The 18,454-nt window shown below is 43.9% G+C and overlaps 1 protein-coding gene across 1 annotated transcript in view; it reads right to left on the bottom strand.

Moving 5' to 3' along the window:
- Positions 1-18,454, bottom strand: part of PNPLA7 (patatin like phospholipase domain containing 7) — a 117,070-nt gene that overhangs the window by 47,195 nt on the left and 51,421 nt on the right. The window contains exons 21-23 of the mRNA XM_048965727.1: positions 10,218-10,278; positions 7,938-8,087; positions 514-577 (exon numbers count right to left, since the gene is read on the bottom strand). Coding sequence (XP_048821684.1) covers positions 514-577; positions 7,938-8,087; positions 10,218-10,278 — 275 coding nt within the window. The remainder of the gene's footprint in view (positions 1-513; positions 578-7,937; positions 8,088-10,217; positions 10,279-18,454) is intronic.

The following is an 18,454-nucleotide window of genomic DNA, read 5'->3' as shown; positions in this document are numbered from 1 at the left end:
ATTTCCTAACATTCCCTCCCTGCCTTCATTTCCAGGCTCATGCATGTTGATTTCTTCATCATTTATAGCATTTAATATGCACATAGAGAAAAGAGGATGCAGTGTTTCAGTAAGGCTTCCAAGGCTTCCATAGAATCACAGCATGGCCTGGGTTGAAAAGAACCACAATGCTCATCAGTTCCAACCCCCAATCAGCAGCCCAGGCTGCCCAGAGCCACATCCAGCCTGGCCTTGAATGCCTGCAGGGATGGGGCATCCACAGCCTCCTTGGGCAACCTGTTCCAGTGCCTCACCTCCCTTAGGCTAACTCAGCTTGCCTGATGGCACAAGTGAGAAAGTAACTATGGGGAAAAATTAAAAAATAACCCACATTTGAACTAAAGGCTCTTGAAACCTCATTGTCTCAAACACCTTGATCAGAAAGGTGTACTGTATGTTAAAACAGAAGGTTTTGTTCCCAAACACTGTATTTGCATGGTACCTTTCTGCATTTCCCCACACATCATACAGTACCTATCCAGAGCAGCAGAACCCAGCCGCTGTTTGATGTTGTCGCTTGTGAGCAGCAAGGCAGGACCTGAAAGAACAGAATGGTTCATACATGAATTTCTTCCATTCAGCTGCTGACAAACTGTATTGGGAAAATGTAGCTATATCTCTATAACAAACACAGCTTTTTTCTTTAACGATCCTGATGGATAAGTGCACTGAGAGTTGCCACAGAAGAGCTGGCGTGAAGATTTTCACACTAAACTACAATAACATCCTCCATTTCCCACATTCCCAGAGCTGTATTCATGCATTGGCCCCGACCTACAAGCTCTTTTAATGCATTTTTCAGTGCCACACAGAATGAGGGCTTCTACTTCAGCTGTATTTCGACGCCACAAACACAATATTGAGGGTATCACACACCTTTCCAAACCACAGAAAACCTCAGGAATCTGGTTTCAAAGAACGAAGCTGACTCACTGGCATACTGATATACATAAATTTGCTCACCCCGTAGCAAAGCAGCTCCTCAGATGAAAACTAAGGCTCTCTAGTAGTATTCAATATGCTATTTCAATATTCCTATTCAATATGCCATACTCCCAACCCTCTAGTCTTTTTCTAAAGAGAAATCCAAATCCATAGGGCTGAGCCTGATCCACACTACTTCTACTACAGCTAAACATATGCACATCTGGCAACAGCATTATGCCTGAGATGAATTTCAGTACACAAAGATCAGCTTCTTACAGGCACTTTCATCTATTTTTTTCTTTATTAGTGATTCCATTTCATTGGTGGAAGTTGCAAAATAGTTGCAGCTAAATACAAAAAAAAAAAAAAAAAAAAAAAAAAGCAAGCCTGAGAAAAACAAAGGATTAACCTCATATTTCTCTTATTGAGAAATTCACAGAAAATCATATATGAAAAAACACAGCACTTAATCATGTGTAGCCCCTCCAGGCAGTACCGAAGCAGCATGGCATAATGTATGCAGTAAAATTCAAGAAAACAGGAGTGAACAAGATGGCAAAGTAACAGAATTCCTCACTTAGATGCTCAAAAAGAAAAAGCACAAGTGCAGTATCTGGAGCTGCCCACCCCAACCTTCAGCATCAGCCTGCATCTCTCGTAATGCTCAGCTCCTTCCTGCCCAGCCTTCACTCTGTTTTAGCACAGCTTAGTGCCAGACCTGACCAAAAAAAAAAAAAACAACAAAACACCACTCAATTTTGGATTTTTAATCTTTTACTTCCAAACATCCAAATAACATTTGCTCTTTTTTTAAAATACATAAGAACACACCACAAGTGAAGACCACAGACATAGGAAGCAAAAGCTGGTAGAAAAGCACAGAAGTTGGGAGGTCTGGAGCTGAACTTCATTTCCCCACTGTAAGGGAGAAAGGGCAGGCAAATTTTGGAAAAGCATTCAACACCTGAGTTGTCATTTGTGCTCATTAATGTGTCAAAGCTCTCAGCAAAACAGAAATGATATGTAGACCAGTTATTCTTCCAACACATGCGACCTAAAAAGTTTTATGATGGTGGTGAAAGTTTAGCAGGCAAAGACTAGCAGGAATGTAAAATGAGCTGAGGAACGCAGTAAAAATGTCCAATGAGAGACTGATGATAAGGAGAGCAGTGAGTGCTCCATATCACATCTGCTGTGAACCCCCTGTGCCTGCCTGCTGGGATCTCAGAGCGGCAGAGGAGCTCAGAGCCCAGCACACCAACCTGATGCAGCAGAGCACCTGCCCCAAGGGGACGCATTAAACACAGCAACGCAGCCCCCAACGCCTCTGATTCACGGCACAAAGGAGGCTCTGTAGAGCTGGGAGGCAGCTTTACATTAGTAAGGTGATGGTTACCTCACCCACAGACACTGCTCAAGTGGGGGCAACGCATCCGCAGAGCCTCGAGGAGGAGCATTTCTTCAGAAATCACACCCAGGCACCCTCCTGGTGCATCTGGGACAGGGGCTGCCTGCACTCAGCCCATAACCCAACACCTGCGTATGGACACACTGCAGGAGCCTCCCAGTGCCTGCCCCTGGAGGACAGGGCACACAGGCCATCAATCACAACCAGCACACGACTCAGCGATGCTTCCAACTCAAACAGCTCTGTTTTGCTTCAGAAGCAGCAGCCATCTGCTCTACGCTTCCAATTTCTAGCAAGCTCCCAATTAGTCAACCATTAAATAACCTTCCATCAACGTGATCAAGAACACCAACATATGTGTTCTCAAGCACATAAAACAGTATGACCAAGTGTTATTTAGACTAAAGTGCTGAGAATAACCAAGAAATGAAAATGCTTCTCTAGTATACACCCTTCACACAGCCTTGCTGGTAAGGCAGGAATGTCCCAGTCAATGTGTTACAGCATTGCCAGTGCATGTCACCAGGTGATAACATGATGCTCTCTCCACACCTACAGCAGCCCCCAGGCACCTGGTGGAACAGCAACACCCCTCCATCCTCCACTGTCTTCTCTTTCAGAAGGATTAGACATAGGATTAACAGCTCAAAGGTAAGAGCACAGGAAAGGTGATATGAGGTAACATTCAATATTTATCTAGCCCACTACTGTCTGACTGTGACCAACAACAGATTGCTGGGCATGAGTATTAGAGCAGGGAAAGCTTAATGCCATTCTCCAAGCCCCCAGCAATTTGCAGCTCATGAATTTCCAAGCCAGAGGTGGTAACTTTTGAAGGTTCCCCAGAGACTTATCTTTCAGCAGACTCAGTGGGAGTCTGAATCCTGGCTCTTCTGTGCTTCAGGTGAGAAAACACAGCATGGCAGGAGTCTCACCCCCAGGCACAGATGATCATGATTCACTGAGAAACCTCACAGAGCATCTAAATTGGTACTCCAAAGTCATCTGTTTTCAGGACAGAACTACAAGTCCGTGAAAGAGGAGTGAGAAGAACAAAGCACAGGGAAATATCAGAGGTCTGGCTCATTGCATCTTTTAAGAATAAGGCAGGGCTGAGATAGCACTTCAGCGAGGCTCCCAGTCTCATATTATGGCCCAGTAAGAAGACAAGCATTACATAAGAGATGCAAACCTTTTCCCTTTTTTCTAAAGATAAACATGGTACTCACTTTTGTAATGTTTTCCATGTAGCAGCACTTCCCAAGATACGAAGGAGTGGCAAATCAGATGCCCTAGTTCTATATCTAATATAATCCTGAAATCACACACCTCAGTTGAATCAAACATGAAGTACTGAGTAGGGAAACATGAAGGAGGTGATCGCTGATGCTTACGCATGGCTGCAAATCCACCTCAACCTGGATAAAAACACAAGGTACAGAAAGACACAGCCAAGAACCACACGCACTAAGGAAGAAGTTCAATCACAGCAAGCTTGCTTGTCTGGACTTCATCAAATCAGAACTTCTACTGAACTTAAGAAAAGTCTACAAAGTTGTGTGCCAGAGACAAAGACTTGAAAAAGGAGCCTGATGTCTCAGTGTCAGAAGACTCTGCCCAGCAAAGAGTACCATCCTGTGCTGGTTCCAGGCACCACATTCATCTCAACACATTAGAAACTTAACCTTGAAATCTAATTTGTGCATAAAGAAGGAACATGCTGGTAGAATAATGCATTAAAAAGGCCAATAAATTATTAGCAAAGGTATTTCAGTGAGATTTCCAATGCATTATACATAATTAGGAACTGAAAGCAAGCTTAGTTAAGGGCTATAAGCAAGAGGAGAGAAGTGTATGCTGGATTTGAAACCTTCCTCTCTACTTAGTCTGGAATTTTCATACGATCAGAGGGGCTTCCACAAAAAGCCACAATTTGCACAGCCATTTGCACATCAGGTACCACTGCTCTCAGTTACAAATGAAAAATAGCTGGGCAAATCCATTTGTTCAAACCTCAATGTTCTAGAAGAGCTTTTTTTTTTTTTTGACAAGAGCTGCTCTCTGCTCTGCAAGAATTTAGGGGGGAAAAAAAGTAATCAAAGAAAACCAAAGGACACTGACCAGAATTCATTGGCACAGTTGATCCAACTCACAACTGCGCAGCAAAAAGACAAAACAAAGAACTTGCTCACTTTTAATTCACTCTAGTTCTGAAGCGGAAAATTCTATCCCAGTTCTCTGCAGGTTTGCTATTCTGCATTCTCTTCCTCTGGAGACCCAAAGACTGAGGTTCAGAGAAAGGGCTCTGACACTGCAGCATAAAAGCAAACAGTGAAGAAGCAGCGAGCGGCCCCAGGTTTGCTGCGCTCTGCAGGACTCCTCTGCCCTCTTCTCAGTGCTCAGATCATTCCCTGCCCACAGCAGGGGTTGGAGCTCAATGATCTTTAAGGTCCCTTCCAATCTCAGCCATTCTATGATATTATGATCATGTTTTACCATCATAGTTTTCTCAAGATGAAGACGGGTTCACACTGACTTACTGCCATCAGGCACCAGGTAACTGCTTCACTCCTGTTTTGCCAGTTGATGGGGTCAGCAGGAAGAACACAGACACCAACCAAAGGGATGAGCTTATTTTACTGTCTGCTGCCACATAATACAGAAACAAAGCAATGCCTACAGTCAAAAGACCAACCAAGCCCAGCCTGGACAGGACATCACTTGGTTCCACTACAAATTTAAATATTAAATCCACATAATAGATTCAAGTAACAAACCTATAAATCCTAATATCTGTGAATACTGTAATAAGCCTTATTATCGGTGAATTAATTTCTACTTTGTTTTTCCATTCTTGTGCACAGTATAAATTAACTCATGCTGTTAATTACTAACGTTCATTCTCCCAGACTGAGATGCTCTTTTTGTGATTACTATTAGACTCCTCTAATAAGATGAAAGCAGTCATAAACCAAAATAAAAATGCACTGCAAACAGCCTTCTAATGGCAGTCCCAAGGAAAGAAAAGCATCCCCCAATCTCATTTTGTAGGTTTTGTTCCAACCTAACCTACAGACAGGCCCAGGATGAAGGTCTTCCCCCAGAAGTTCCCACCTCCTGCAATGAGAGCTCATTATGGTTCTGGCAGTCATTTCAGAATTACTGCATTTATTCTAATTCCTGTTCTCTTTTCTTCAACCTGCAGCAAGGACATCACTACAACATCCATCTAAATTAATATTATGGGAAGACTAAGGAATGTTATAAAAAATATTAAGTTGCAGTAGAAAACTGAAAACCAGCTGCTTTAACCCCACACAAGTTCTACACCAAGGCTAGTCTATACTGCCCTGGAACATGTTTCATTGGTCTGGCCTTGAAATAACAAGAATCACACCTTAAACATCTCAGTTTACAGCTTACTAACAAGTTCCAAGAGAAAACAAGAGAATAAGCAACAAGTGCTGATGAAAATGTGTGATGAAATGCACAGAGCAACCTCTAATTTCCAGAATTAGGAACATATTCACTCAAACTGACATTCCAAAGAGAAAGATTCCAGTTAAGCCTTCTCAATCACATTAAATAACACCTCAGAAGCAGGTGAGCACTCACAAAGATGGGTTCTAAGTTGATCACTAAGGACCTAATCCAAATTTCTCCATAGTGTTTGAGCTCCTCATGTGTAAAATGGACAGAGGTCTAACTCATCAGGTGCACAATCACGAAAACCCAAAAGGAAACTGAAATTTTGCTTCACAGCACTGACTGAGCTTGTTCAGACCATTTTGTCATGCATCAGCACAGGGCACTCAAACAACTTACAGCAGAAAGCACAGGAAAAAAAAGAGAGAAAACGCTGCTAAAAAATAAAAATAAAAATAAATAGAATACAGCCTGCATTAAAAAAAAAGACCTCAGAGCTACACCGTATACAAACACACAACAAACCATTGGCAGAAGGTTAACCACTGTTTCTAAGAGTCGTGGGCTGAGCAAACACCAGGCTGACCCGAGGAATTGGGGCTATCAAGGCTGGAGAGCTCGGTCTGCCAGCTGTGTGTGGGACCATATGGCTAGCTGTGTTTTCACACAACACTTTCCTCTTCCCACTGCAGCCGTCTGCTCCGTCTTGGCAAGAACTTCAGATGCCAAGGTTGTATCCTATCTATAGCTGCCAAGTACTACACAGACGTCAGTTTAGATGCAGAAAATAAAAATGAAGGGTGCACAAGAAAAGGCCGAGTGATCCAAACAAAACCCCCCATTTGTTACGTTCTAGTTGCTTTCAACTCCAAGGGTTATTTTTATGCTGAATAGTCCTTTAAATACTTAATCTTGGTTTGCTTGGTTTGCTTTATTTACGGGCTCCCGGTGCTGCTGCCCATCAAAACAAGCTGGCAACAATCCATTCTAAGTCCCCATTAGCAATACAGCATGGCTGAAATCTTTGTTTTGTTATGAACTTTCTTTTTGCCTCCCCAAAATAAAAGGAATCTTCAAACACCCACAGATTAGTGCTTACTGTAACACAACAAATGCATACAAATTTGTATCTCTGAAGGTGAAGGAGCTCAAACACCAACCACATTTTCCTCTGCCTGCTCATCTAGAAGGTTTTAAAACAGAATAGTAAGAGCCAACTCCCCTAAGTGCCAGATACCCTTAATTAAGACCAAGAAAAATAACCATTAAATGAATCTAAGTGGTTATAGATCAAGCATCACGTAACCTGTACTTTCCAAAATGCTCTGAGACAGCAGAGTTTTAATTCAAAGAACTGCAGGAGATTTACTTGAGATCTATGATAGCATATAAGAATGAAAAAAGGATGTTCAGGAAATATCAAACTATAGTGGAGCACGATCTGAACAGTGAATGAGGTACATGGCTTTGTGAGCAACTGGAACTTGTGCAGCCAACTTCACCCATGGAGCCAACTGCAGCAATTAATGAATCAATTGTGAACTGAATACATGGTTTTGTGAGCACAAGACAGACAAGTTGGCAACAAACAGGATAAAGTAAGCTAGTGTAGGAAGGCACAACTGAGGACAGTTCAGAATTCCAATGGCAACCTGGACCTCCTGCGCAAGCCTTCTCTATCCAGTCGTATGTTTGCCACTTACTGCCTAGCTAACAACAGGAAATTGTAAGAGAAATCCTTTGTGGGATCAAACTGTACAACTAAGAAAGTCTGGAAGAGGCTCACAGGTAAGAGAAAAAAAACACTGAACTCTCAAACAGGCTCTGCAGGAGCAGGACGGTGCGGGCTCTCATCTGCTGAAGTACCTGCAGTCTCAGGAGCCCAACAGGTCTCACAGATCAGATCTTTCTGAGTAACCAAGGCCACAGTATTTTCCAACATATGTGAGGAAAACATGATAAGGAAGGAAGGTGAGTCAGAAGCAGAAAGAGATTAGGAAGTTCTCATCTGGAGCACTGCTATGTGGCTTCCCCTCCAAATGAAGCACGAATCTACTGCTGATTGCCAGGTACCTGGCTATACTTCTCTGAAAAGACAAGAGGCATTTATTTCCCATGACACACAAACACTTCTTACCCACAGCACTGAGAGCATGCTTGAGTTCCAGAGTGAAAGCAGTAAGTGGCACCTCTTCAGACACTGGCATAATTGCTATTGTGGAGAGATTGCTGGCAGGATTTCCGGCATCCCACTTGCTGCTGGAGCTGTGCAATCCAAAAGGATGGCCTGTTGGAAAAGAAAAAAACATCAGAAGCAAGAAAGCCACATCCTTTGTCACCCAGTCACCTGGAGGCAGTAAGGAACTATCACTGAATGGCTTCACCCAAGTTAAACACAACATCCTCCATTTCAAACAAAAGGAAAGATTCTGCATTGTGCACAACAGGGGAAAAAAAAAAAATGGATTTCTGTCATTATCAGCAGATGACACAGGATGTGGGTGAAAGCTGAGCAAATTTAAAGGTATCTGAGTAATAGGAACAGGTAAAATGCAATGTGCCTTTACTTGACCTGTTAAGAAAAAGAACAAACAGCACCACGCACAGCCACAACACTGAGACACCTGCCTGCCTCTCCAGGGGAATTATCTCAAATAGCAAAAGCCCGGTTTTGTTGTTGGTATCCAAATATATCCAAAATAAATACCCACTTCTTATGGTATTCCTGATCAAGGAAATAAATACACATTTTCAACAAAGTTTCTGCAGGAAACGTGCATCTACATCTATTTTCACTCCTTCCCAAGATGGGAAAATGTGAATCTTTACAGACAGGAGTGCATGAATATTAAAATAAAACATGGAACCTCTAAAACAGATGCAAAGCAACTGTGGAAGCATCTCTAATATATTGCAGTAGACTGAGCAGCACAGAGAGGCTATGGGCAGAGAAAAGCATTTTTTGACAGAAGTATTTGATGCACGTAACAAAGATCTTCCCAGATAGTTCAGCTCAGGAAAAGAACGGTAGGTGTGTTCTACAAGCAGTTCTTTTCAGTTTTATACCATTTATTTCCTCTATAACCCTCTCAGACAGTCTTTGCTGCTAGCACCTGCCAACTCAACTGTAAGCATACAATAAAATCAATGCCATCTTAGTTAAGATTTAGCAACTGGCTCCTCTTATTTTACCCTGCAAAGCTCCACCACGTGCCATTCTCTGCCATGCACATGATATACTGTAATTGATATGAAAACTCATTTAAAGTGCATATGCAAGATCAATAGTACACTGTAGGACACAAAGAAATGCCAGATAAACCTTTTTTGCAAATATATTCAGCACTGGAGATATTCAAGTCTTCTAAAATAGCTCTCCACAGAACATTAAATAGTTGCTTTCTCTTTTAGGTGATCTTCAAGAAGGTATTTGTAGGTTCAAACAAGTTACATATCACTGCTCCACTCTTTCATCTCCATCGGTCCTTCTCTCCTCAGAACTTCAATGGCTGTTCTCTGATCCTGCTCCTATTATTGCCTACCACTAATTTTCCTTCCATCTTCTCCAGAGCACATATTGTCCCATTTCCCAAGCAGTGCAAACTCTGCCCTAGGCCACAAAGGCATTTCAGCATGCACAAGAGATTAACAATTACTGCCAGAGATGCACACAAAACTGATGGTGTCCACAGAGCACCTAAAGAATGGACTTGGAAATTCATCCCCCAAAATGGCTTCAAAACCTGCAAGGTGACAGCTTCAATTCCAGTCACCTTGGAATATCGAAAAGAGCAATACCAGAAATAGTAGAGAATTGTTTGATTAAAATCAATCAAAAAACCTCAACAGCAAAGAATCCCACAACACAATCAGTGATTAACACACGTTTGTTTTCTGTTAAAAGCTGCTCAAGAACAACCAACTACAGGAAACTTCCTCCTACTCACTTCAATTAGTAAATACACTTTGGTTTGCCTCTGCCACATACATAAAGCTTACCAACCAATGCATAATGAGCCATTTGCTCCCAGACAATTCATTAAGATAATGCAAATACAGACAAGATAAGTCAGTCAAGTACGCAGATGCCACTCAGCATGACTATCAGACTCAGGTCTATCAGGGAGTTAATGATCCCTTGGAGCAGTTCTTTAGCAAGAGATTTCATGGAAACATCACTGCATGTACACAGCAGTAGTTTTCCATCCACTCCTATCCTTACACAGCCACTTCTCCCCACCAAAAAAATGGTGTACTTACATATAGCAAACTAAACATTCACTTGTGACAACCAACAGCAAAAATATTTAGGGACAAGTGCTCCTGTCAAGTACTTTCTTTTTCTGAATTTAATGATGTAGTTCCAGTTCCAAGGAAGCACCAGAATGGATGGGAGGAGTCCAGCAATGACTCTTACCTCCCTGCTGAAGGCTGCCAAGGATCTTCTCGCCCAGCAAGTGAATAAGTCTAGTCACAACCTAGCAGTGGGAGACAAGAGGAAGAAAGGAAACAAACGGTCAGGCAGAATATACTCAAAACAGTGCAATTAAATGGGCACTTCTGAGTTCTGTAAAATGTTATCTCTGGTTGAACAATAAGGAGATGCAGTTTTGTAGCCATTCCTTCTTTCCTGGTTTATGGTGTCTGATCATTTTATCATTTCATCACCTCTGTCTTGTTTCACCTAGGGAAAAAAATAATAAAAGCAAAACGAAGCAGCCATTATTTAACTTACACTGGGAACAGAAGGGAAAAAAAATCCAATTAATTAGGGGAAACTCCATTTCCAGCTCTGCTTTCTTTCTGCAGCATGCCTGTACCCTACCAAAGTCGCTCTGTTGGTGCCTGCTGTACAATTCCACCTGCTGTAAGCAGCTCAGGCTCCAATTCCCCATGCAGTCCTGCTTCCACCTGCCCTGTGGGAATTAGTAAACAGTTTCAGATGTCTTGCATTAAGGGGACAAACACACACTGGAACCACAAAGAATCAGAGCAAAATACTTATCAGGTATTTCCACACCAGCCCCTCAAATCACGTTTGGTCCCTTTGAGCTGACAGACTTTTCTCTCCCCCCTCAGTCACCCTGAGAGGGACTTTTGCTCATAGAAACCACTATTCTCACAGCCAAGCAAAGCTTCTAAGCTCATCTCCAGTACCTATAATCAATATTTCTTAATCATTTGTACAGTAGAAGACTAATAATTGCAATATCAATCAATGGCAGAGTTGAAAAATGCATTGTTTATTCTGAAAGACCTCCACACATGTTTTACCAAATAAGAAACGAGATACTTAAATGCATTCAGAATCAGAGTCATCATTAGGCATTCTCCCTCAGGCAAACAATCCAAAGTCAGATCCCCAGCAGGGCATCAAAAAGCAAAACAGAAAACACAACAGAAAGCCCACAGAAATCACAAAGCATCTCCAAAATAACAGGCAGCTGCAAATGGCAACCCCAGATCTCAGCCCAAGAGACACACTGCTCCCAGGGAGCAAGCACTGCAGGATGCACCCCTCAAATGCAAGATGCTGCAAGCACTGTGACAGCTCAGCTTCCCGCCTGAATCATTCCATGTATGCTACTTAAAACGAGGCTGACACAGGATGAGAGACCTCGCAGCTTTGATATATAAACACAGATTTCTTGGGAGCATCGCCACCCCCATCTCTCACACCTGCCAACCTGCAGCACACACTGCGACTTCAGTCCTTTTGGAAGTACTATTGAACAACATTTTACTCTTCTGGATGACTTTAAACGTCAGAGTTTTAATTATGTTCTAAAACCAACTCCTGTATTCAGAACTTTCTCCTCTTTACAGACAGTGAAGGAGAGCTCCAGTGAAGTTAAAGAAAATGTCCAAGGTTAATGACAGAACTAAGAATAGAACCTACTGGTCTCATTTTCCAGCCGGCTGCTTGTAGTACCAGGAAATATTATTTGTCTTGTTTGCAAAAGCAAGCCTTGCAGCCTTGGTACATATAGATATGGGAAAATTATTTCCCCGGTGACTTTGTAAGACAAGCAAATTGCTCACCATAACAGGATGAGTCACTCTGTCGCAGTCATGGCAACGTCGAAGGAACATCAATTTGAGATGGTAGCTAAGAACTGGCCTGAAATTTCCTTGGAGTTCTCTATTACCTATACTATATGTTTTTTTTCACATGGAAGTAGAAAAGGCAACGTTTTTCCCTTAACAAACGTTTGTCCATCAGTTTGAGGCATTATAAATCAAACTTCTCATCAACAATAGATCCAGGCTTCAGTGACTGACCTAAAGCCAAGGCTCTGCAGAGCAGCCAGAGCAGCTCTCACCAAATCAGAATTCAAAATCCACAGGCAAAAAAAGGGAAAGAAAGCCAAAGCCACCCATCCCTCAGGTTTCCCAACAGCTCCAGGCCAAAAGGCATCCTTGGCCAAGTGACATGGGATATGGGGGCAGGAAAGGACCTGGGTGGCACGAATGGGCTGCTTCAGCTTTGGGAGGGGAGCAGAAGCGAGCCCTGGGTTAGGAAGGGATAACAGGGAAATGCACTACTGCAAATGTGCCAGGGAACACCTACCTGCCAGAGGCACCGGCAGGAGAATGCCAGCTAACTGGGCACAGGCAGGGAGCTGGGAGCAGAAATCCCTGCCTTACCTGTTTTGGTGCATTTTGAAGGACAAACACTTGGAATCGGTAGCAAGGGGAAGTAGAGGAGAGAAAGCAGGAAATGTCACAGTGCTGCTGGGAACCAGCTATGCAATACGGTCTCATTCCCACTGCAGCCCCATTCCTGGGGCCAGACAGCCTTTGCAGCACAGACAGAGGTGCCTGGTGTGTTCAGTGCCAGATTTCAGTCTCTCCTAGCACCTCAAAGACATGCCCTGCTCCCACAGACACAGCTGCAGCCCAGTCTGCTGGCACAGAAGCACTCCGTTTGGATTTAAGGTTTGACTTGGGTTTGAAGAGAAATCTGCACTGCAAAAAAAGGCAGCCAGATAGAGTGCAGATTTATCTAAGAACAACACGACGTTTCCAAATGAGGCTACAATAATTAATTGCCCGCAAAGTAAATGCAACTTTTCGATCCCTCACACTATGGAAAGAGGCAAGCATGGTTCAGTTTGTGAGGAAGTTGAATTTACCTGATTATAAACTATGCTTGCAGCGAGTAAATCCTGATCAGGTAATTGCAGTTAGTCACTCAAACCAGTAATGAGCAGAGACTTCAATAAGGCACTTCTGTTGTAAGCCCAGGCATGGATAGATCTACACAGATGAAATCACCATGCTGCAGATTGAACTGATCCTTGCATAGAATAATGCCCTCCTAGTCACAGTGCCACCATTTCAAGCTGTAAAATGACTCCAAGTTCACATTTGCCAGGCTTTGCCAGCAGGGTCATGTAGGCACCTATAGGGCCTCTCAAGGAGGCTGAGGGTCCAGGGCCAAGGAGCTGCCCTGCACATTGCACAGCGCCATGTCAATAGCCAAAAAGAACTCAGAAGCAAAGAAACTCACGCTCCAGAGTTCATGCAAGAGGCCAGAAGGAAGAAGGCTTACTTTATGGGGCTAGAAAATAGAGAAATACTCAATTTCAAAAGCTGCTCGGGATTCCAGGTACATCAGTACTATTCTCCCAAAGCCCTGAGATCTCCCCTCCTCCTGCAGAATCTGTAGATTCATAAAACTTGTCCCCAGCAGGGCACTGAGGTGGGACAAACTTTGCAAAGGAGAAAGCTCTCTTCCCTCTCCCACTCCCTTGCCTTCCCAGGTGAACTCATCAGAACTCTTCTGTGCAGGTCAAAATAAGGAGTGTTTCACAGAATCATTTGAGTTGGAAGGGACCTTGAAAGGTTCCACTCCCTGCAGTGCACAGGGACACCTACAGCTCCATCAGTGCTCAGAGCTCCGTCCAGCCTGCCCTTGGCCATCTGCAGGGACTGGGATTTCTCTTCCTCAAACGGCGCTGGCACTTCTCTCAGCACCATTTCACTGTCTCCTAACTTGCACATTGCCACTTACCACCTCGGCCACCCAGAGGTGTGCTTGCTGCTCCTGACACAGCTCCATCCTGAGGAAGACCCACTCAGCAGCCCCCACTGCCTCGCACTGAATGTCTGTTTCTGCACTTGGTACAAAGGTACAAGCCATTAATTTTCCCCTCTGCTTAACTAACGTTGAATTACAGAAAAGACCTGCAGCCTCTGCATTGCAGGGCAGGGACTGAACTTCCCATTCCCAAGGGGAGCGTGTTCTCTGACCTTCAGATGAGTCACTTCAGCTTCTACACAAACCTCATTCAGCCATGGGGCCAGGCAGGATTCCAACACAACAGTGGTGCAGGCACCCCATCCACCTGAGGTGTCAGGTATTCTCCTGAGCTTCCTGCTTCACACTAAGGCAGTTCCCACACTTGAATAGCTGCTGTTACCCTGCAGTGCCCTATTTACTATAATACCCTGAAATATTTCATCCTGCTGTCCCTCACCTTCCAAAGCTAGAGTCTGGTTGAAACTTTTCTTCCTATTAAATGGTGGAACTCTAGATCTGCTTTGCATTAAGCCCTTGTGAATGTGATTTTAATGCAAATTTCATTGTAAATAAATGTCCATAGGAAAGTATTTTCTTTCTGTGAGCTGCACAGATTGCCTGACAAACTGCCTGTTAATAGCCAGCGACAGTATCAAACATCTGTCCAGTCTCAGCTCACTTTCCACTACGCCAATCTAGAAAAATCACAAAGATGTCACAAAATCTGCACCAATACCCTGCTTCTGAATACACAGAATAATACAGCCACAGCTGACTGGTTTAAAAGGCAGGGTAGTCGTACAAATTCACCTCAGTTAAGAGAAGTGTGTGCTGTGATTTAACCCAGCAGGCAGCTTGGCACCATGCAGCTCACAGCCCCGTCAGAAAAGGATAAAGCCCATGGGATAAAGCCAGTGAGCACAGTGCAGTTACCACCCACTGACCCATTCCCAGTCAGTCCACGAGCAGCAGTGCCCCCATTTTTATTGCTGAGCACGACCCCATAAGGTCTGGGACATTCTCTTGGGCAGACTGGGTCAGCTGTCCTGGTTCTGTGCCCTCCCAGCACCCTGTGCACCCCCAGGACACTGTGAGAAGCCAAAAGTCCTTGACTTACAGTAAACACTCCTCAGCTGAAACTAAAACATCAGTATGCTGTTAATGCAGCTTTTCTCCTAAATCCAAAACGTGGCAACGTGCCTCTACAAAGAGCATCACACTACCTCAGTCACAAGGACAACACACAAGAAGAAAAAACCAAATGAAATGACCCACTCATCAGCTCTGCCCCATGCCGTGCAGGACCCCAACCAGCTGCACACCAGATGTGACATCACCAGGACTCTCCAGCATGAGAGCTTGCATTCACAGAGCAAATGTTCCAGCACCTCAAGGAGCAACAAACTCACCATTTTCAAGGCAGACCAATAATTCAATATCCTGGGTACTGAAGAGAAACTGCACTTTGTTGGATCTGTCCAGTTTTGGCTTTCTATGATGGGACACGCATCCCTTCACTGTAACCTCCTGCCTCTCCTACATCTGCATGGGCACATCCTCACCCCACGATGGGGAAGGAGGTGGGGTGGGTTGGAGCATCATAAAGTGTGCTGTTCCTCATAGCACAAAAGGCAGACCAACCACAGCACCACAGATTGAGTCAAACTCTTCCACCACTTATTAATATTTTATTTTGTGATTGCTGAAAGACTTGAAAAAAATATCTAAACTAAGGATCAGGTTCAACCATATGTTGTTTTGTACACTTAAGGCACAAAAAACCTTTGCAAGAAAGCCAAGAGACAGTCCTATGCTTTGTCAATGGTGTCTTCTTGTCTGCCTGCAGGCTGCTGCTTTGGGAAGCCAGCCTTGGCTGAGGCAGCCAGCCTGATGCACAGCTTGGATCCCATACAACCATCAGAGCCCTACAAATCTGAGGGTGGTTTCCATTCCAAGTCTACTCTGATCCTCTCCAGTGGATCCTCTAACATCATCCACACCCAAAAGAACAGCATCCTCACAGTGAATAAAATTGCTCACAGCAGAGCCGTGTATTTTCTTCTGACTTTGAAGTTGAGAAATATATGAAGTATATTTAAAAGTTAAGCCTTCAAAACAGGCAACCGACAGACCGCTTTTAGTTTAAACATTAAATAACAATTTACTGGCACCTTCAGAGCATGGTATTATAGACCTGCACACACATCTGATTTAGTTAAAGGACAAGTAAATGGGTTCTCTACCACACAGAGACCCAACGTTAACAAGCTAGTGTGGAAAACAGGGCTGCCAAGGGTTTTCTGTTCTACAAAGTAAGTGCAATTGGGGTAAAATAGTAATAATAGCCATTTTATCTATACAAACTCACACAATAGCAGTTCCACTTCCGTAGAGCTCATTCCAGGACTGGAGATTATTTTCTGTCAGCTCTTTGAAGGCTTTTTGGGGTGGGAGCACAAGGGAGGAAGAGAGATACATCAGCTCATCAGCTGCATAAACCCACGGCATCATCGAAGCCTGCTCTCTCCCCCTCAGTTAGCCCACAAAGCACTGCACTTGTCACACAACCAGGGAGCTCAGCAGGGGGTCTGGGATTAAAACTCACCCTGCGACAAAGCAAATCCTAAATGCTCACTTGCAACCATTCCTGGCACCTTTACAAATGCCACCAAAGCACGTGGAGGAACCGAAGCTCGATCCTGGGGTTGTTTGAGCTTCTAATGCCCGTGATCAATCGTGTCTTGAAGAAGAATGTCAGTCTCACATCAGTGTGATGAGTAAGCATGCACCGCTGCCTGCCTCACCTCAGGGAGCTGCAGTCAGTGAGTATGCTTCTGCTGAATGCTTCTCTTTGCTCCTTTTCACATCCACTTCTCCCACTGTCAAGGAAAACTTATTTTAATGGGCCAGGAGAAAAACTAACAAGGAAAAATCCAGAAGCGTGGCCTCTCTCGACCAATTCCATAGCACTACATCAAGCTTGAATAACACGATGCACAATATCCACAGTGCTGGGGGGAAGAGCTTTGAAAGGAGCACACGTTACTGAGCTCACTTTGTAAGGCAGATAACTCTAGGGAAGTTCCAAAAAGCTCTGGTTAAAACAGGCAGACAGACACAGCAAACCTCACTGCTAAAGATGGATGATGAGTTCTGAATATATTTAAATCCCGAGGGCAGACTTAGAGAATTAAAAGGAAGATGCAGAAAAGCTCTGCAGTTTCTCGAGCACATTTGTAGCATGCAGAAGGTTGTCTTACAGTTCACTTCTCCACGGTGCCAAAGCAATTTCTCAACACAACTTCCATCAGCAATGGCAGGTCTGCATTTCAAGTTAGAATTACAAAAAGATAAACTAAAAATCTCAGCTCAGTAGAGGCAAAGATAAATTATGAAATGCGATCCAAGTTACACAGTGATGTTAGAATATCTCTGATCTGTTAACAAATTCTGCGCTCTTGCTACTGATTCAGAACTGCTCCATGGTGCCAAAAATCGTGAGCTGACTCTCCGTCCTACTTTTCAGAACCAAAAGCAGTGATGAAAATAGAAAGAATCAATTTCATTTCACTCCTGCAACTCTGTAAAGCTCCAAGCAGCACCAGAAGCAAGCATTGAGGCTGTCAGAGGACCAAATACTCTGGATGGCTGAGTGTCCCCGTGGCTGCGTTGGGGAGCTGTGGCTGCAGACAGGCAGTTAACCTGTGGCCCTAACCCCAACCTGTGCCCACGTTAGCTTCCTGAGATGCCCAAGGAGATGTTCTGCACTGCGGAGCACCTTCAGCTGGGAGCGTTCAGGGTGCCCTATTCAGAGCAACTCAAGGTTGGGACACTTTCCTGAGAAGCTAGATTTGACTCCATGCATACGGAGCAGGATCTGGAAATCAACAGCTGGCATTTTGTGCAGGTGCTCTGAAAATTTGGTTGTTACTGACAGGCTGGGTGAGGTTCCCCACGCTCACCCATCTGTTTCATCCCCCAGAATAACAGCAGCCAGAGTGGGTCACAAAGATCCCTGCAATCCACTGTCCTGTCCATAACAGGACCAAAGCAGATGTACAGGAAAGAAGAGAAAAAAAGAAGGCAAACAGATGGTGCATCCCTGAGCATCAGCTGTGCAGCACAGCTCAAGGAATGTGAATTACTGTAAGGACGAACAGAGCGCGACTTCGCTCATTTCTCACTGCTGATGAGAACAAGCATAACTCATGCTCACAGTTCTCTCACATATCAGGTAGATTTTTCTACTAATGCATTCAAGAGTTAAATTGCTTTGTGGATCAGCAACTAATATTAGGACTGGCAAAAAACATGCAGGATGAAGCCTCTCCTTTATTGGAATTAAAGGGATCTTCACCACGCAGATGCTCAAGGGGAACTAATTGAAAGGGTGATTCTATCTCAGAAACTGCACAGCTCTTGGCTGTTTTGTCTTTTTAGGCTCTATGGAGGAACATCAGAACAAGAGCAATTCTCCTGCTGTGGGATTCCTGTGAGCATCTCACTCGGGGAACAAGCACCGATGGTTGATCACCATTTCCCCAGACAAAACCCAGGTGTGCAGAACCTCCTCAGTCAGGGATACAGGTTTGACAGAGGCACAGTTTGATTCATTTTTGGTTTTTCCT

The sequence above is a fragment of the Lagopus muta genome, chromosome 19 (assembly GCF_023343835.1).
Source record: "Lagopus muta isolate bLagMut1 chromosome 19, bLagMut1 primary, whole genome shotgun sequence".
Classification (NCBI taxonomy): domain Eukaryota; kingdom Metazoa; phylum Chordata; class Aves; order Galliformes; family Phasianidae; genus Lagopus; species Lagopus muta.
Note: the sequence above shows the minus strand (reverse complement) of the source record. Positions and strands in the feature narration are given on the sequence as shown.